The sequence below is a fragment of the Seriola lalandi genome, unplaced genomic scaffold (assembly GCF_002814215.2).
Source record: "Seriola lalandi dorsalis isolate HSWRI2012SDOR001 ecotype SW California unplaced genomic scaffold, Sedor1 jcf7180002051108, whole genome shotgun sequence".
NCBI lineage: Eukaryota > Metazoa > Chordata > Actinopteri > Carangiformes > Carangidae > Seriola > Seriola lalandi.
The window spans coordinates 32,577-54,172 of record NW_019521661.1 but is presented as its reverse complement, the minus strand read 5'-3'; the positions used below and the strand labels follow the sequence as shown (position 1 = coordinate 54,172).

Sequence of the window (21,596 nt, the reverse complement as noted above, 5' to 3'; positions counted from 1 at the left end):
GCTCGCTACACAGGGGACAAAGCAGCATTCATCCCGTGTCCCTGCCTCGTTGCTTGGCCTGAACAGTAACAAAGTGTCTGATGCCACTTCTGATTAGATGCTGACAACAGAGAGATGATGTCCCCTTTCTTCCGCAACTTGTGGATTGCACTCACGTCCTCCTCTGAATTATGACCTTCCATCAGCGCTGCGGCTTTAATGCGTCGAGTCAAGATGATAAACTTTGATCAAATGCACATCCGCAAATGTTTTAATTGGCCGATTGGACGTTCAGCTCTATAAATAACCACGACACAGAAAAAGAAAGCTCTTGGGAAACAAATGTATTGTTAGAAAAAATTTCATGAATGGCAAACACAGGAGAAGCTCACATTTTAACACAATGACAAAAAAAAAAAAAAAAAAAATCTCCAGTCCACGCGCAACACAGGGAAACCAGTCCTTTTATAGTCAACTTTATAACCGACAAGCTTTTCTCTTTTACATCAGGCAAAAAGACACGAAGCCACAGTAAAACGCAACATGTAACAAAATACTTAAAGGAGATACGAATCCAACCAAGAACACACATTAAATAATAAACAAACAGACAACATAACAAAAATAATAAATACACAGAGAAATAAATAAAGTTTGCTACACTACACGATTGCCATACACAAATTCGGGCCGTTTTCATTTGGCCATTCTCATACCTTTTGCATGTAGAATTTTTGCATAAAGTCTTTAACACCATAAAAACAATGTTGTGCAAAATGATAGCCAAGTCCACAGTTTGACAGCTCTCACTGCAGCGGCGCCAGGTAGCTCCCATGCGTCATACTGAGGCCGGTACTCCCGCCAGTGTGTCCTTTAGTGCATAATAAATGTCCCATTATTTATCGTGGTGCAGTTTCCAGAAATCTACAAGAAAAAAAAATGACAGCAGCAATTATAATTAGCTCCAAAAATGAGAAGGAATAAACAGTCTTTATAATGAGGTATTTATTGAAAAATTAAAAAAAAAATTAAAATAAAAAAAGTTTATTACTCAGATGAGTTGTTTGCAATAGAAATGTTCATATTTTCATATTTAGATATTTATTATAAATTAGTTTTGACATCAATCATTATAGTAAACTGTCACAAGTCATTTTGCATTTAGATTAAATTAAATGTAGCAACATATATTTAAAGAGTGAGTGAGGGTCTATATGTGTATCCCTGTTCACTAGTGAGTGTTTGATGGGGTTTATCCGTGCCCTGTTCGTGTGTGTGTGTGTGTGTGTGTGTGTGTGTGTCCTGACTTCACTGGTTTCTTCCAGTTCAGTGCAGACTCTCACCTGCTTCACCTCTTCATCACTGGTCTGAATGCAGTGACCTTGTCATCCTGCACGGTCTCACAGGCGTCACTGAGGTCCGATGCCTGTGTCTCGGCTTTGCCACCAGAGAATCCTGCACACCCAAATAAAAGCATAAGAAACTTGCAGAAAGTGTCCTGTCACTTCATAACCAAAAAAAAAATGGGCTTTCCTATATCCAACAGCACATGGAAATATGTTTTGAAATATTTGGTGATGCTGATGTGCCATGATGTTACTGTATCTGTCCGCCTCCATAACAAATTCAAGACCAATTTTATCCCATGTGATACGTTAAAAATTGCAGGGAAAAGATGACATACCTTCAATAGTGGAGTATTGACATGTGTCCGGGAGTGCAGCATAGGATGAACAGTGCAGTTGGAGGCCCTTGTGGCTGTAGCTGCTAGTGCCGTAGACTTTTGAGTGCAAGGATGAGCCCTCAGAGAAGGGGCTCTCAGCATTGGTGACACTGCTGGATTCATGGAGGCCTCTCATGCTGCCCCCACACTGTCCAGTAGGAGCCACAGTAAGCCTGGTGCTCTGGAGCTGGCAGTCCCCGGCTGAGTTGCCTGTCCTCAGCTCAGAGCCGTGCTGCTGAGGGCTCAGTATGACCCCCGAAGCTGCCGTACGAGCCAGAGACCAAATCCGTGGCTTATCCGATGCTTCGAAGTGAGACAGGCACAACGTTCCTGCCGCGGGGCCGGTTGAGGAAGGTGCCTTGGACGCTACGGGATCCAGGAAGTCAGATGGGAGAGGAGGGAGGGTGGTGACACTTTTAATGGCACAGGGGAACGTGTGGAAGCTGTTAGTTAAACTCAGTTGCACCTCAGAGCTGCAGTCTCTTTTGTGAGGGGCTCCGGATACTGTCATGGCCCTCTGCAGGTCCTGCTCATCTGCAGCCACCTTTTCACAGTCACTGTCCAGCTTGTCACAGTCGTCGTCGTCCATGTCCTCCAGATCACTCAGATGCAGATCCTTTTCCTCCTTGCAATCACTAGAATCTGCACGGAAGAAAGGAGATTTTTAAGGTCACACAAAAGTTGCTGTTGTAAATTTATAGAAACATGTTTTGTGCAGAAAGTTTTTAAATTAACTTTTTACTCTGGAACCAACTTTGCTGCCTGTGTGGTCCATATGATCAGCAAATATATTTCCCCAAATAACCATATTTTTAGTTTAAGGATGGTTAGATTAATACTTAAACTTTTTGCTTTTCGGACTTGATTACCTTTGGTGACACAATCTTGGTCGCTCTTGAGGTCGTCCTTCCTGTCATCACTGGCCTTGTTCTTTGGGGACCAGGTCATCTTGTTCTCCTTCTTTAGCCTCCTCCTGGCGTTGGCGAACCAGGTGGACACCTGGGTGAGGGTCATTTTGGTGATGATGGCCAGCATGATCTTCTCTCCCTTGGTGGGGTAGGGGTTCTTGCGGTGCTCATACAACCATGTTTTCAGGGTGCTGGTGGTTTCACGAGTTGCGTTCTTTCTTCTGGCTGTGCCATTAAAGTCTACTGTCCCATATCTGGAAAGGGGCACACACACACACACACACACACACACACACTGGCCATTAGAGCATTTAGTGAAGGATATTATAGACTACTCCCTCAGACATCCTATAGCCCTGCTCCCTGCTGTTTGAAATATATACAGCTTTGCTCCATGCAGGTATCAGTATGGAGTTACACTCTGACCTTTGATCTGAATGCGGCATAATTCCCCAAGTGAATGGCTGCTTTTAATGATCAGTGGTAGAATACTTTTTACCAAGCTCATATTGCATATAGTGGACACAAATGAACAGACCTTACCTGTCATATTGATACTGTCCCAGTGAATGATCATAAGGGTAGTATGCAGCAGTTTGAGTGATGCCAGAGTGTAAAGTGCCTGTGCTGTCCTTAATGTCATACTGTGGATTCTGTAAAAAGAGAAGGATGTTGTTACAACACTGCATCATCGTGAGATTTGACTTCAAGGTTATTTCTCAGCATTTTGATGACATTTGAAAAATCATCTCACATTTAATTACACTTTGCTTATTTTTATGCTTATAATCCAAGAGTAAGTCCCTCTGACCAAAAGTGATTTTGAGCCAGAAAAGAGTTCCCAGTCATGACTTTGTTAAATTAATTTTAAAATGCTTAATATATCATGTACTATACATGATCCAAGAATGGTATTTATTATTATTATATGATTCAATATAATTCATTTATTTATTTGATCTATTATAATATTGTTTTTTCACTGTTTTCAGGCATAATGTGCAGCATTTTCAGGGACAGCAAATTTTAGCTGACCTCAGGTGTTTCAAAATAAGAGAAAAGAAAGAAAAAAAGTTTCAGCTTCACTGCAAAGACTCTATTTAACAAGTCAATTAGTTCTTTATTCACACCTAAGTGAAAAAGTGGAGCATGGAGTGATCTAAGTTTACTTCTACTTGCTCAGCAACAGAAACCGAGAAAAAAAAACAATTAATAAGGAGGGTTACTTTGTAATAATAAAATGTCATTAGACTGAAGTGAGAAAGTTCCTCTGCATTGCCTCTACACTTCTTACCCTCACCTCAGTGACAGGGTTTTTTTTTCTTACTTGTTTTAAAGGAGAAAAAAGACAAGACTGGATGCTGGATTAAACGGCTTGTGGTGATGGATGTGTTTGCAGTGTGAGATAAATTGATTGAACAAAACCCGGTTGATCGATCAGCCTGAGCCCCCCTCCCCCCCCTTTGCGCATCAAATGAGGCTGAAGTGAGCCCACCAGAGTGGAGTAGATAGCGGATGGGTCGGTGCTGTAGGGGAAGTAGTTGGCGTAGTTCTGGCTGGCGGCGGCCGCTGCAGCGTAGGGAGAGCTGTACATCCCCAGTGCGGCGTTCAGCTCCGTCCGGCTGCTCGCCAGGAGCCGGTTCTCGTAGGATGGGCAGCAGAAGGAGGCGGCGGCGGCAGCAGCGGCGGTCTGGGAGCCGCCTGTCCCGTCAGAGACCGACCTGGAAATCGAATCGCAGCAAGTCGTACTGGGGTTTGCCGACACGAAAAACTGCATGAAGAGAACCGTGGATAGACATGGTCATTGGCTGTGTTGGCTCCTGTCTGGATGTCTGTGACAGATCTGAAAAGACTGTGGCTGATGCACTGCATAAATATACCCATCTTAACAAGTTGCGCAGTCTATAGTATTGAGTCTTGAAATCTTTAAACGAGCGGAGAAATGTGAGCTGGTTTTGTTTGTTTCCGGTGCACATCAATTCAATTACCATGAATCAGGTGTCATTATCTTTACTTGTGACCTGCCTTAATTCAAGGTAAGTCACTTTTGAGATCATTCGTGGAGTGAGTGAGAGAGTATCTTACATTGGGAACAAGTGCAATAAGCGGTGCCACATCATTAGTCCTGTCTCGTGTTTAATAGAAAATCGGAATTGGATGTAGCACATGACAGTAAATGACATCAGATGGATGTTTTCCTGGGGATATTGAGATGAAAGGAGACGTGCGCAACCCGTGCGTAAAAAGTGACCTGCTCCAGTTTATCATCGGTTCCAAAATGTTAACTTCTACACTGAATAGGAAAAATCTTAAGTCATGTCAGAGTCAAGTAAATCACCACTCCGATTCCAATTAAAACACTCGAGTTTCACAAATTATCTACTGAACGTTAAAAATATTATCGAAGTAAAAGTTGGGCGACAACTTTGCCAGGAGAGTAACTTTTGTCCCCTCATCAACTTCAGCTTCTTCCAACTTGTCGTCAGGCGCCGTAATAGTCTTCAAATCGAGCTAAACTGCTCAAACCAAGTTTTAAAAGCTCCCAAAATAATCCAATTTGTCAACACGTCCCAGTAATTTCAATAGAAAGTTTGCGAATGTACACAGCATGCATTCCAGCCCCAATTACACCTCGTGTAGTGCGCAATAGGTGACATTCATCTCTATTGTCATCAGAAAAACACGTGAGTTCATTCATAATTCAGTGTAATTGGACACGGGTGCGTGTATATCGATATTTGGTTCAACAACAAAAGCAACACGCGAAAAATAGCTGTCAATACTGTCAAAGCAGTCACTCATTCACAAACGTTTCTTATGAGAGAAAAGTGCTCAGACTCTAGTGACAGAAAAGAAAATATGCAACAAAAAATAAACAGAGAACAATTTATGTGTTTACACTAAACTTTGAAGAAATAAAAAGCAAAGTGTCTTACCTGTGAAGTTGCATTGTAAGGGTATCCAAATTGCGAGAAAGACATAGCTGCTTCTTTTGTTACCATCAGCAATATTCTTCACCCTTGATCGATTGCAACCAATTCTACTTCAAATCCACCGTCTTACACACATTTTCACGCACGGCCTTTCGCTCAATAATAGATGACTTCACTCACAGGAGGGAGACTTTGGGCTGGCACCAGCTGCAGATTGTTTTATATGAATGAATAATCCCCCCCAAGGACCCGATAAGAAATGAAATTAAGCGTCATTAAGTGCAAAAAAAAATTGTTGTTGTGTTAGCTGAAGGAGGCTTAAAGGATAACGTAAGACTTGCAAGATATGGACTCTGCTTGTGCTATTATTTGTGGCTCCATAGTTCTTTAGCATTCATCCATGCAAGGGTATCAGCGTGACGTCACTGTAATCCCGGAACGGCAGGGTACCAAGGATAGAATAATGTCTTTGCCAATCACGTCTAACACAGGGTTTTCTTAAGGTGCACTGCACACAGTCTTGTCCCGCTTTTTGTAATGGATTTCTTTCACCGATTTACCGAGATACAGAAAATTGTATTATTGTTCATCATTATTGAATTGTATCATGGCAACATATGGAAATCATTTGTGAAGTCAAATAAATTAAGAAAACACTGAGGATATTTTTGGCAGTCTTGTTAGTTCTCACAAACACATTGAGCAGAATGCATTTCTCTCTCTTTTCACCCAGGCAAACAGGAATCACACATTTAAACTAGAAAAGTCTCTGGAGTATTTTCTCTTAATAAAGATTTTCATTTATAACTATTACTTTTATTTACAATCTATTACAATTAAAGCAGGATGAATATGCACCTCTAAGACTTTTTTTTTTTCGTTTTTAATCTCGACCCCCGTTCGCCTCTGCCTCTCTGGCCAGAGGTCCATCCCGGAGTTAATGACGATGATGTTTCTATCTTTCTCTATTAGAGAGAGGGGCAGTCCTAGCACGAACGGTTAGAGGGGTTTTTGGCAGGTCAATAGACCAGTGATTGATGCGCGCCTGGAGACCTACGTGACCATTACGCGTAATGCGTAATTGTATCAATTAACAAATGGATACATGCCCTTGTTTAACCAACGAGTTACAGAGTGAAAATATGCCTTAGAGGTGAAATCCGAAGAGCTGTTCAACGAAAAAAAAAGAGACAGTGGAAGCCCTGCTCTCCAGTCTAATTAAATATCCGTGGATGGGGGCGACGAGAATTGCATTTTAATTGAATGATGCTCACTTGAAAGATGGGTAAGGAATGGTGCTGCCTCATAGTGAATGAAACGAGAAATAATTTTAAGCCTTATTAGATCAGCAGCTCAACCATCACCAGTTCTCTCGCTCTCTCCCATAAACATAAACAAGCAGTGCCCCCTCCGCGTGTGATGTTGAGTTGGGACAGGGAAGGAGGGAGGGGGTCTATTATTTCCCTGTACACACTATATTTGTATTGACATTGACAGCGATGATCAGTCCTACTGAGTCATATGATCTGCTTTATTTCTGACAATCTGGGGCTGTGTAAGGTTTCCGTTGTCACGACTGATACATTGTGCCAAATTTCTCGGTGCCCTGCCTTTCCAAACTGAAGTCTGGCGGTTCCTCCCCTGGAGACGCATCTGCGATTACGGGCATTCTCTCCGAGGGGCGCTAAAGAGCCGCGTGTAGGAGATGAAGATCTCCCGTCAGAGATTTTCCACAGAGATAAAGTGGACAGAGTGGTCATGGTCCAGGCCCCGGGAAGTGCCATTTTTAAATACCCACAGGCAAGAGCAACTCACACACGTACACACACACAAACACACACACACACACACACACACACACACACACGCACGCACGCACACACGTACACACACGCACACACACACACACACACACACACACACACACACACACACACACACACCACGTTTTTGGTTCTGACAAACGCTCATTGCTTCTGACAGGCACCTAACCTACGGCAGGGAACTTGTTGGATAATACATCCTTTTCCTCAACAGTGAGCATTATTCCCTGTGTTACCAAACCGCATTAAAGCTTTCATGTGGTAGAATTATTCTTTGAATAAAATATGCTTTTAACTCCCATTGTTTCCAACTTGTTGATGCTTTCCATATCCAGTCATCTCATATATTGATATTTCACCTTAAGTCAGTCTGCACCCAAAACCCACACAGAAATGGGGACAGTGCAAATAAACTAAAATCAATATGTATCAATGAAAGGGACAAGCTAACCTGATTATAACATAACTCAGTTTTCAAATGTGTCATGCATGTGACATGAATGAAAACATGAAGTAAAAGTAAGTACACTGAAGGTCAAAAAAAGTGAAAATATACAGTGTTTAAGATTACATATATGAACAAGTAAAACACCATAAATGTTTGCTTTTCATGACGTAAGAAAAATAGAGCTGTTTTCAACTTTGTGACAGTGACATTTTCAAATAATCCAGTGGGTTTATAAATAGTAGAATTTTCTCTCTTAATCCGTTTATTGAAAAAGTCACAAAATATCCCAAAATTTGGGAGATACATGGTTTTAACTGGACAGTGATAAGCCTTGGAATGGGGATGATAACACAGATGAAAAGAATTAACATCCCTAACTTCCCATCTACCATTAAGGATGAATAGATCTGAACTTTTTTTTTTTTTTTTTAGGGATGATGCACCCGTTCATGCCTAAACTGCTATAACATAGGAGGATGTGCGCACAGAGAAGGCTGGGAAAAAAAGCTAAATGTAATTGCATGTCGGTGGTCGGTGCATTTCTACAAGGGCATGCATGATGGCCCAAGTGCATATGGACAGACTCATGCATAATGTATGTCCAGCAGTCAGTGTAGATCTCACTGAATCAGGCCCAAATGAACACTAATTGTAATGGCAGACTGACCACAGTGCCCTTCCCTGGAAAATGTTTGACAACCTAACAATGAACCTTCTCTTTACAGTGTTTAGTATTAGTAATCACACTGTAACAAGGTTTTGTTTTTTAGCAGCTAAATAGCTGACAATGACAATTACTGATTCCTATTTTTCAGATGTTTAGGATGTGTCTGTGGCCCCTGCCTGTATATTGAATAGTGCAGTGTTATCCTGAGTAAAATTACTTTGACAAAGTCTGTCATTTTAGGGTTGTTACTGTGTAATTTAAAATTTTTCATGATGAATAGGCCTACATTTTTTTGGTCAGTTGCTTGGTTTGGAAACAGTTCTTACAACAGTGTTAATATGATAGGAGCAATATCCTCTCACAGATAGCAGCTTCTCTAGCAGGGCGGTGTAGAAACCTTCCTTTAGCCATAAGGCCCTGTACATGCCTTGTCCGCAGGCATCACCCTGTTTAATCCATGTAGAATTTGCATGAAGTTTGGGCAGGAAGGAAATGGAGTAAATTAATTAAATCTCTATTGGAGCAGTACATTGGTGGGGACGGTCAGAAGGACCAACACAAAGAGCACCAGAGAGTTCAGATAATCACAAGAAAGTATTGCAAGTAAATGTGTAGCATCCTGCACACCTGCTGTCTCATGATACAGCCATACCTCTGCTTGAAACAGGCTGCAACAAAGTGCGGCAGTTGCAATTTGTAAACGTACCTTTTGACCCAAGACTGGTCATGTAATAGAACATTTAACTACTAGCAGACAAAGGCATTCACCCTCACAGTACATCCACGCATGTTATTTAAGAATAAGCAAGTCCGAACCTCTATTATATCTTGTTCTAACTGATCCATGTGGTTACTAATGAGACTGAGTATTGCACGCATCCTCCATTAAAAGCATCACTGGGTGGAAAAAGAAAAAAAAATTACTGGAAAGGTTAAGTCAACACTCAATAGCTCCCAGCCCTATTCTCCTACTTAATACATTTCCTATGCTGACTTAATGAACCACACAAAGCCTTCCTGCTTTTTCATCAGAGTGGTGGGGTGGGGTGGGGTGGGGGGGCAGTGGTGATGATGGTGGTGGTGGAGGTGGAGGTGGAGGGGGGGTGTATGAAATGGTAATAAGGGCAGACAGACAGACGGAGAGACGGAGGGAGGATCCCGAGCCAAGCAGGGGATGAAGCAGCACCTACCTGGAGGTGTGTGATCTCATTAAAGCCAAATTGGTATATGCCAATAAATCCAAGGCACTTGTGATCTGGAATTATTACACAAGCGAGCAAACACACACACACACACACACACACAGACACACGTACACTGCATACACACAAACTTCCCCCACGAAGCGCATTATTAGTACTGCTAAATTATCCAAAATGGAAAGAAAAGTAATAAATATTGTAATGAGAAATAATAGAGCAATGGAGGATATGGTCACAGCAGTGGCCGGTTAACACCAAAACAAACATCCTTGGGGCTGGTGAATAATTACATCACGCAGAGCGAGTCATTATAGCTTCATCAAACAAGAGGAAAAAAGGGACAGGGCGAGTATGACATCACGGTGACTTTCTCAATAAATGAAGAAAAAAATGGAGGAAAAAAAAAGGAATGATGACTGTACGCGATGACAGTACAAGTTTTATTGTGGTGTAAGTAGTGCCACGGTGCTGTGGTATGCTTTGAGTGGTATCTCGAGTTTTGTGTATTTTGAAAGAACATAATTGCACATATATCCATTTGGTTTTGTTTTCCACAATTTAAACATGGATCTGTACATGAATGGACAGGCATAATTGCTGTTTCATTTGTGCCCTCGTCACTTTGATTGCTTGTAGTCAGATGTTTAACTCAAACAAACCCTAGGCATTTTGTGTTGGGAGCCGCATATCCCAGAGGCCCCTGGGGCTCCTGGGAGAGGGAGAGGGAGAGAGAGAGCGAGAGCGAGAGAGAGGCAGAGGGAGAACGAGGCATGTGTGTGTTGTTTGTGTGTGCTGGCTGGCTGGCAGAGTCCCCTTGAGGCTCCACTGTAAAGCTATCATCAGTGGTGGTGTCAGGGATTTGTAGCTTGTCACTGAGAGAGAGGGAGTGCTGGCAGTGACTCTGGGAAATAACTGCTTATAGAGAGTGTGCCTGGCTCACACAGCTTGCGCAAGTGTAGGTGTGTATAAGAGCGATAGAGAGATGGAGAACGAGTGGGAGAAATGTGTGTCTATTTTCTCCCTAGGGTGTCTGGAGATGTGTGTGTGTGTATGTGTGTGTGTGTGTGCGTGTGTGTGTGGACAAGTAGGTTGTTGGTTGATCATATGATGTGTGGATCCATGTGCTGTCTTTTATCTCGGGGGCCTTGGGCTCTTTGTCTATGTGTGTTCACGTTGGCAAGTGGTGTGTATACATGTCTATTCTGGGCGTGTCAAAGCAGCTGCGGTGGCATCGTGTGGATCTCCTCGAGCATTAACATTCACGTTTGGACGTGAACATGATCAAATATGTATTTTCAGTCACCGGCAAAGAGGAGTCTGTGTAGGCTACCTCCCTGCTACCATGCCCGTGTTTGTATATGTGTGGTCTTCGCCAAGATGGATGCTGACTTCAAACCGAACTTTCCCTCAAGGCGGAGGGCCAGCAGCAGCAAAACGCCGCTGTCGAGTAAATACAAGTATCTGCAAAAAAACAAGTTCCTCTGGAATGACGAATGGAGGGCTCATTTTCTCACTGACAACCATGCATTTCTGAAATCGCATATTGGCGGTTGACCAGGTTTCAAGGGCCCGAGGGTCATGAAATTCACTCAACTCATAAATGATCATGTCAGCGTTCAAATGGAGGGAGAAAAAAAAAAAAAAAGAAAGAAGACGAGGAAAATTGCAGTAACATGGTTTCCATCTGACTGCAGCTGCTAAATCCACGGCAGCATTGTGGCCCATCTCTAGGGCCCGCAGAGGCAGAAAGACAGTTCCTATTACTGTCAGTCCAATTACCGGCCACAGAACAGCCACCGCTGTCAACACCCGACAGGTCATGGTATGTATCGGCATCTTTTCTCTCATGTCTAGCCATATTTTCTACACAAGGGAACTTGTATGTTATCCAGTGAACTATAAGCAAAAGATTATCAACCTTTAATGTAATCCTTTATTATAAATTAGTCATTAGGTGGGGTCAATAGTCGAGCAAGGACAAAGAGCCCACTCAGTATGAGACGTGAAGGACACCTACAACCCAACATTTCCCGCTTTAAGGATATGCACTGCAAACAAGTAAAAAGTAGTGGATAAAACATTATGACAAAAAAAACCAAAACAGAATTGGTTGCAATATTTCCCCTGTAGTTTTATGTGTCCTTGTGGAAATCCACCACTCGTATACACCCAGAAGTGGGGAATGTGATGAGAAGTGGTCTAAATATTGAAACACTCTCCATTACAGAAGACAGTGCTTTGGGGTTGAGCGTGTCTGCTGAGCTGCCTCTAGTGTTGCACCACACTGAGAAAGAAATGGCCCAGCCCCATCTGGTCTTGGTTCAGTCTGGTTTACTGCAAAGTGGTGCCAATACAAATAGCTGAGCTTGATGTTTGTTTGCATAAATTGTTTTGAAAGGCTTCACCAAGAGTTTTTTGGGTGGATTACGGTGGGGAAGTTGGGAAGCCAACCGTGGTGGAATAATCCTCACTGAGCTGACAGTTAGATTTGGTCTTCTTTAAAAATGAAAAAAAAAAGAAGATTGTTTTGGATTTTTCTTCCCGGTTCCTGGCAGTGAGTTTGGACTGTGAACTTTTCAGTGGCTTGTGTGTGTGTGTGTGTGTGTGTGTGTGTGTGTGTGCGTGTGTGTGTGTGTGTGTGTGTGTGTGTGCGTGTGTAGCATGTGGGTGTATGATGATGGAGAATGCTGAGCTGCTCTCTCTTCTCTCGCAGCATAGCAGTGTCAATTTCGATAACATCACTGTAGCGTTTAACACATGCTAAAAGTTCAGTTGAAAGTTCAGAGGCCCGATACAATGAAGGGAAAATGTCTCTCTTCCTAAAGCCCTCGCATATCCACTTTGATTTTTCTCCCATAGGTCAAGGCAACACTAAAGGAAGGGAAAAGGCAAAGTTATGTAGTGAGGTGAATTAGGCTTGTGTTACGCGGATGAAAAGAAGTAAGTGAAAATGTATCTTCCATTACTGCAGGCACTTCTTTTGTTTTGATTGCACGCCGCCATCCTGGGAAAAAAAAAAATAAAAATGACACAGCGACCAATTGGTAGTCATCATCACTTAGCTCTGGCTTTGCTACAGGTATAAGAAATTTGACCTGATTGATTTCATGTCCAGGTAAGTGTGCCAGCTTAGTGCTAACTGGTACCAGACCGGCTTTTGTGAAGGTTTCACAGATACTCAGGCCCCCGAGTCTCAGCCAGAGCCCCTGATAGGATGAAAATTGCAGTTCTACCAATGACAGTTCAATCGTTTGGGCCCTCTGTTCTTCATTTGCTGCTTAGCCAGTGGAGGTCCCTCCATGGTCGACTCCCAACGAAATCCAGATGCACAAATTTTTTTTGTTGCTGCAACATTTGTCTTTGTCTCCAGCTCTTCTGCAGCCACTTCGTGTCCGGCTGCAGAGCTAATGATGGTATATTTTGCAGTCCACGGACAAAAAGCTGACATTTCTACTTTTTCTTTACCCATTGATGGGTTTGGTCTCAACACAAACACACACACATACACTCCGGTTCGCCAAACTCAGAAACCAGAGTAATGCAATATGAAACAAGTTAGTGAAATTGACAAATTGTCCTATTTAAAAAAGAACAGTAATTGTGTTTCAGTCTTAAGGTTATATGTGAAATGAAGAAAATAAGTCCTATCTATTCGTTGAGGCAGAAAGATCTTACTTACACAAATAAACTCCTGTGTCCAAAATGACTCTGTGCTTTTTGCTTCCTAAAATTTCTGGCTCATCAGTTGGATTTCCACTCAGACATGGTTATTTAATTTCCCTTTCATTTTTCTTTTTCTCAACTCAAGCTCTATCAGCAGGCCTGAGAAGTTTTTTTTCTTTTTTTTTTTTCCTCCTCAATCCGACCAACTTAAAAGCAGATGTTACATGGTTGCCAACATCAAAAGGTCTGGTTAACTGTAGAGTAGGTGAAATCATATACCTCTGATTAGCCTTTTTACTGGTTAATGTAAACGAGCTTGGTACATGGTTGCTGAGTGAACCCTGACCTTGGCCTCATGGCCAATACATCATCAGATTACAGAAAAAAAACACACTTTTGTTTCAACTTTGGCTTGTTGAGGCTAATTTCTGATTTGCAGATTGTCGAGCTTGCTTTGGAGAAAGCGAGGGAACTGGATCGGGTCTCCCCAAGGTCCCCCTGCACGGAGTAACACGGACGCCTCTCAATAAGGGGGCAGTATCCTTGAAATAAAACTTGGCTTCTTTTTGGATCCTCTTTCCCTGCTCAGTTCAAGATGTTTTCCATTTTTGAGGTTGAGATATCGAGAATGTAAACGTGCCTTCTATTTATCTCAAGGATATTTATTCTGAGGACGATAAAATATGGAGAGAAAAGTGGTGCATGAGGGGAGGGTGGGGGTAATAGCATTTCCTTTAAATATATGGTGAATGAGGGTCCTTCAACAAGTGTTCTGTTTACATTGCTTGTGGGAAAACAAATCGACACAGGCGGCGTCTGAGGGGGCTGTAAAACAGCTCTTTGGTAGGGAGCACGGCTTAAATTCCAAGCGGCAAGCACAGCAGTGTCACCCCAAGGTGTTGAGAGTAAATATACGGTGTTACCTTTAGGCTAAATAGGGGAAAAAACACACAGAGATTGAAGTGCACATCAGTGACAAAGTAGAGTGAGTGTTTTACCTAGGAGCGGCAAAAATGAGAACAAATAATAACACTCATAATATCTATTTGCTTTAGTTCTTTTTATATTAAAGTACACACATTAGATATGTAACAAAAGGAAAACATTTGCTGCACCTGAGTGTAGTCACAAGTCAGCAGAGAATAGAAGTTATCCTAAAAGCTCGCAGTGTAATAATAAAATATTATAATACAATGAAGGTGGTTGTAGATGAAGCCTTGTTTCACAGAGTCAGTGTCTGAGCCAGGCTTGTCTACGATAGGGTCAAATAGTGCCATTAGTATTTTTATAAAGGGTCACTGCTCCATCAGGGAAACAATAATCACTACTGCGAAAACTGGACACCCACTGAGTGCTATACTAATAATATTAGAATAATACAATAATTGATATTGTACATATTATTTCAGAGATATAAGAAATTTAGTTTTTGATAAACCAATATGAAATAGAGTGAGAACGCACTGCCTTTCATCAGACCTCCACTGAGCGTCTGATGGATATTTGATCAGTATTTTACTTGAAGCCAACTTCAAAGAACTTGAAAGTGTATCTCTATCTAGAAAAAAACAGTCCAGTTTACTGTAGTTCACATTCAGTGCTAATAACTAACCTAGGGTACCAAACTTTTTCTACATCATTCTACTTATTACATTTAAAAGTTGCATTGTATTTAGTGATGGCTGTTGGTATGACAGCAATAACAGACTGCAGGTAAATCATGTCTGAGAGCTGAGGATATGAGACATGATCTAAATTGATCCTGGTGCCAGCTCTTAGTCTCCCCTATGTAAGCTTTAGCTAACGTTATAATTTCACAGACTGACGGGACAAGCTGCTCCTCAGCTCTGACTATCAGAGGGGACATGGATTAAGATGATTCATATATTGATGTGATGTACGAAGTATAACTGGAGGATTGTGACTATTGTTTACCATCTACCAGCATTAGTGGCCAGAGAGTACTCCACTGCTATCTAGCTAATATACCTGGCTGGAAAATTACATGTGCAGGCAGGTTATTAGATTATTTATTGACCTACAGACTCATCACTCTGATGGGCTTCATAAACAACAAAAACCTGCAGTCTTTGCTAACTTCTTAAATAGCAGTACAATATATAGTGGCATTTTATTCCACAAAAAACATCTTGGCAGAGTGCACGGACTCACACTGGCTTGTGATGCGCATTTACAGTTTCAGTGTGACGTATACATTTGGGCAAGGGAAGGTTGTAGTGATGGTTTAAAGTAGTCATTTTCCCAGCGGGGCACTCCGGCACAAAATCCTGAAAGCGGTCAGCAATTGTACCCCTGACATTTTTCCTGCTAGAAAAAGAACGGATAACATAAGCAAATAAAACGCAGCCGCAGGAGCAGAAAGCAGCTTTTACTTGACAGTTCATCTTGTCACCTTCTGTGTTCCATCAGATCAAACCACAAGCTCTGCAGACTCAAATTGATGTTGCTGTTAGCTTCATTAACTTTGTCTCTGCCTTGTAAGTCTGTATGTGTGGTTACTGTGCTTTATATGTGTGTGTGTGTGTGTGTGTGTGTGTGTGTGTGTGTGTGTGTGTGTGTGTGTGTATACACTGTAGACTATGTGGATGTAGTATGTGCTTGACCTTTGCCAGTGAGAGAGCAAATGCAGTAGAGGAGTGATACTACTGTGTGGTCCTCTAATCTGCTCACTTAGCCCCGGCTTTAGGGCTTGCTTCGCTCTGCTTCATCTGAAGCTCCCTCATCACAAACTGCTGGCGGTATCCTCACAGGCTGGAGCCCGGCTGCATTCACATACGCTCCTCTGCCTTTCCCTCCCTTTCTCTCTATCCCTTTTACTTTTATTTCTGTCTCTCTTTTCTGTTCTGCTCTTTCAGTCCTCAGCTTCACCTGACCTATCTTGTGTAAGTTTAATCTTGGCGAGCACTGTAGCATCCCACTATTATACTCTAGATGAAGTGTTTATCTTCGGGATGAGCCTGACTGCATTTACATCCGGCTCTCTCTCGTGCTCTCTCCCTCAGCACTCTCTGCTAAGCCTGTTTTGACCTTTGCATGCTTACAATCTATAGAAGCACTACAGCAGGTGAGGTGTATATCATGAGATGGGCACCTTTCCTGCCTTACATACAGGAGACATGTAGACTACAGTATATTTTCTCTCGCTGTGCGTTCACCTGTTTTCCCCAAACCTTGGCTGACACGCTCTGATAAAGTCACCTGTGTTAGCACAAATCCAGAAGGAGTAGATATCTCTGCTACCAACAGATACTCAAAAGTCTGACATGCCGTGATTTCAGGGGATTTACTGTTGAAATGTATACAGACTGTGGTGTGGTTGTTAATACATGTTCCATTTTTAGAAGAAAATAGTTAGAAGAAAAATAAATCTGAGCGAGACAGCACAACAATGATGGGTACAATTTTAAAAAATTTGTTTTTTTTTTGCTTTAGAAGGGAACAAATGTAATAATGTTTACGTTTCATAACAGCAGATTAAAAAGCACTACATTCCTTTGTCAACAGCTCCTCAATGCACACGAGCCCTGTACTGGTTCACCCAGAGGGTCTTGCACCTGAGGAGAGAGAGCTGGAGTCAGGGACAGTGCTCTGCACCACTCCTGGACCTGGACGCTGCAACACTGTGGACAGTCACCTCGATATGCCAGATGAACCCAAGGATTTACAGCAGAACCAGGCCCAACCAGGTGTACAGCTCCACACCAAATCCAGAGACTAAATTTCACCATCTGTTCGACTAATGGGTTACTTACCATCGCCTTTGTATTTCCTGGTGGGTTTTACCAAGCTACAGCAGTAGGCTGCAGTCCATTTCCTGTGGTTGGTCTGTACATGAATGACTCAGGAAACAGTCAGCCAATCAGAAAAGAGGCTCTAGGATTGATGCTTACTTTTTTTTCCCCCAAGGAGCACATGTGTTTCTAAGCTTAAATATGTAGGAGTGCATAAAGACCTTCAGGGGAACAATTAAAATTGACCACGTGACATTTGCAATGCTATACATATGCTTCAAAATACATTTTACATTTTGCATACATCTATTTCTAGTCGAAAATGTGAATGAACCATTTGCATTGTCAAGCCATGAGGCTCTGCGCCTCTCTTCTGATTGGCTGACCAACACAAAATGCCCTGTTCTTGCTAGACCTCCAGAGAGAGGCATGAGAGACATGTAAAACTACATTCAGATGTTTTTTGATACTTAAAACTTCTTATGGATATAAACTTAATATACTTAAAATAAAGACGAGAAAGTGTAGAATATGGGACATTTCAATACTTGTTGCTCCAAAATATTGCATCAGAATTAAAGGTTACTATATGTAACATTGAGAAAACCACTGATATTAATGATCTCCCTATCCTCACCAAAACACTGACTTGTCACAGACGAGACTGAACATGATTGACCAGCATCATGTTGATCGATGAGCTAACTATAAACTATATTTGAGACTATAGACTATGTTTGAATCTCCGGCACTTGCACAGTGCTACAGTGTGGAGATAGGTCCGGTTATGCATAATTGTAGTTCACCTAAAATGATTTTTTATCTATTCATAAAACGTAATATTGTTATCAACCAATGTTGACCCTAGTTTTCCCTGATGTTGGTCCCATTCCCGTTTGGCCAGCTATGGCCTCACTAGGTAATTTTTTTCTTCTTCTTCTTCTTTTTTGCCTACCTTTTGAATTTTTTACTTGATTTAAATTTTTAAAGTGACTTTTCAGATTCGTAATTTCACTTGTACCTGTAAAATTTAACGAAAATTTCACGAAAACAGTATCCCATATAAAGTACATTTTAGTCAGGTATTGCATGTATGTATTTTCTACAGCCTTGGCAATGTTCACAATGTTCCCCTGACTGGAAAGGGTCATCAGGGACAGTGGTAGGACGGAGCACTGAGGCTGAAGTCTTGTAGCCCCCAGTCCTCCCTCAGGGTGAGGGAGTCCTTGCCAGCGGCTTATCACTTCACGCACGTTGTCATTTCCCTCAGTCTTTCCCCTACACATCCTCCATCCCCATCCTCTTCCTTCCACCTCCCTCCAGTTCTTCCTCTCATTTCTCTCCGTAGCACCTCCTCAAGCTGTCGGCACCCTGGTTCGGAGGGTTTCCCTTAGGAAGGAGAGGTCCGTGTTCCGAACACAGACTGATAGAAGGAGCCCGATAACCCCTAAACCAAGTGCTACACTGCCAGCTGACATGAAGCAGATGTCCTGCTGACCTCTTTCTCTTTGGAAACAGGACACCCAAACACAAATACTGGAGGGGTGGGGGCGATCTCTTACTTCAGACCGTATGACCCGCAGAAATTGTTATAGTAACACTTGAGCTTTGGTATGATGTGTATTATTCTGTAGATATGATTGAAGGTATAGCTATCAAATGTAGTGACAGAAGTGAATATTGAAATACATTCATTTACTAGAGAAGAAAGAAGTAAGAAATTAGAGAATAATTTATTCCCTGTAGTATTAGCATCTTGTGCATGATATTCATCATTATGTTTCTATGTATGTACAAACTTTAGAAGAAATGTTGCATATGCTACCATGGACAGCAGAAAATTATCCTTTTATACTAACTATGGCATATTTAGAGACCTTTACAGATCCGTCCCACTGATCGATTTGTTTTTCAAAATGTGACAGTGCAACAGTTTTTCAATCATACATATATGTTTATGTATACATACAGATTAGATTATATTAGATTAGATTAACTTTATTAATCCCACAACTGGGAAATTCATTCACATATACATATGTATCTCCACATATTTAGAAATATCCATCCTCAAAAAGCTGATGACAGATCTGTTTTTCTTAGCTTGTGAAAAGCTGATGTTTTAGAGATACATGATTTTCACATGAAAGCAACACTGCAGTCACGCATTGCAATCATGAGAACATTGTTTTAAATAGTTCCTTATCAACAGTGGAAAGCTCAGACAAATCCAACATTTCCAGCTGACATTAAATGTCACATGTAGTTTTAAGAGTCGTCAGGAAATTATGTAATGTATGACCCCAAGCTGAGGTTATCTCTTATACACAGGCACACAAACACACACACAGACACACACCGGTCAGCCACTTGGGGAGAAAGGTGGAGTTGAGCATGCACAGAGACCTTACAGCCCTGTGACCTCATTACTATTCAGAACCAGTGGTGAGAAGAGGAGTGGTGCTGTGTTCCCAGTGCAGCTCACCCCCAGCACTAGTAGATGATGTGCACGAATGCGGGTGTGTGTGGGGTGGGCGGCAGCTTCCCCTGAGCTCCACCCCCCCACCACTGCTACACACACACACACACACACACACACACACACACACACACACTCACTTCCTCCTGGGAGATAGGCGGCCTCTGCTTTCTGTCAGGGTGTCCTCAGCAGCAGACCCCTGGGGCCTCTCGCTTGGTGGGAATCTGGTCCTCTCACTCCACAGACGCCCCCTCCCTACAGATGAGAAGGAAAACAAAACCTAAGGAAGACACCGCAGCTCATCCTCTGCTATCGTATCCCGTATTTTCTTTTCTATCTCTCTCCTACGCCCCCGTCCCCTTCTCTTCTTCTCTTTCTTCTGTCTAGGCGATCGATAGCGTTAATTGGCTCACTCAGTCACCGGTACATTGATTGCGGTCACTAATAAAAGGGCTATTGATTGGCACTTTGTTTAACACTGGCCCAAGCAGTGAGAGTCGCCCTCTAATACTATCCTGACAGCAACCTTTTCCTGTTTGCCAGTCTCTTAATGTCATAAATTATGTCAGTTGATTAAGGAGATTTGTCTTGCCTCACGTTTTTGCCCTATCAGTGTAAGGACATTTTTAGATTATGGCACCTGAAGAGAGGAGGGAAGTAGCTCCTGAGAGCTGAAAGCAAGAACCTAACATTTTGGGTATTATACCTGTTTGCTGTCAAACCCACAGTCAGATGAGCAGACCTTTAACAATTGTATGTCTATACATCTGTTACAGAGATTTATCTGGGATGGAACTTTACACATTGTATCATGTCTTCTGTTAAGGAAACTACAGAGGCAGTAAGGGGTTTTAACATATTTCTTCCCAAGTATCCGTTTATTCATCTGCCAAGCACATCCGCACAGCATCTGCAGCCATATGTAGCCAGGTATGCTTGGTAGTCATACTGTAGTGGGATATGGAGCATTGTCAAGAATCAACACTATTTTTGGAATTGAGAGGCCTGATCAAATACACTGAGTTTTACAGGTGCTCTGTAAAAATTATGATTAGGTACACAGAGGGTTTAATTATTGATAGATTTCCAGCTAACGTTCCACACCTGTCAACCTCACAGGAATATTGAGTCACTGCTTCCTGTCAGTGTTTGTTGGAGAGGAAATATAGTAGTTCCATTTTATACTGTAACTGCTTCTAAAATCATAACACACCGTAGAAAATAGAGGTAGAAGAGCACTACATTTTTGTACAGAACGTGCACTGTTGTATGGCACAAATGTACCACAGCAGGTACATAATGGGCCCCAGGTGTTGCCTCAAGTTATGTGTTTTACAGTTTTTATATGTAGATAAATAAATTGGTTTTGTAAAATATTGACTTTGGTAATTTTGCATCATTACATTCTAGTCACTTTGGGTACAAAAGCTGAAGGCACAAATGGCACATATACAGGTTACTCCCACAGCAACAAGCTCTAATATTTATTCCAAAATAATAACTAATTTGTCATTTGTATGACTGAATGTAAACGCACAGTATGTAACTTCTGTCATCTTTCAATCAAAACAATAACAAAAGATGGCATTTGGTGACTTTATGAAGTAGCATGGGATCATAGGAGTTGTCATCTTCACCACCATTGCTATCACATCAGTCAGCTTCTTCCAGTTAGGATTCCCTCAGTGTCAGTCGTTCAGGAGGTTTTTACCGGTACCCGAATCATCCACCAAGGTGTCCTCCTCTCCATAACAAACAGACCAAAGATATAGAATAAAACGGTTTCACTTTAAGAATCAGTGTTTCCCTGACGCTGCTCGACTCCTCTTGGAGGGGTCAAGAGCATATTTGTTTGGCTTGTTTCTCTGTAAATTTAAGATCCAGACGTTTGATGATTAAAATCCTTCATCCAGTTAAAATACATAGTTGAAAATGACCAAGTGACAGACGACCAAATGAAACGCACTGTTACCTTGATTCAAATTACTCATTCGCTAGGTTTGAAAGTTACTGGAAAAT

At 41.9% G+C, this 21,596-nt stretch overlaps 1 protein-coding gene across 1 annotated transcript; it reads right to left on the bottom strand.

Moving 5' to 3' along the window:
- Window positions 1-308: 308 nt before the first annotated feature.
- On the bottom strand, window positions 309-5,883 carry irx6a (iroquois homeobox 6a). The gene is made up of 7 exons (XM_023399255.2): window positions 5,547-5,883; window positions 4,106-4,381; window positions 3,154-3,263; window positions 2,572-2,864; window positions 1,664-2,344; window positions 1,323-1,434; window positions 309-903 (listed from the first exon to the last, which is right to left on the bottom strand). Exons 1-6 carry the CDS (start codon window positions 5,610-5,612, stop codon window positions 1,328-1,330), a joined length of 1,533 nt encoding a protein of 510 aa, XP_023255023.1. The 5' UTR covers window positions 5,613-5,883; the 3' UTR covers window positions 309-903; window positions 1,323-1,327.
- Window positions 5,884-21,596: the final 15,713 nt, after the last annotated feature.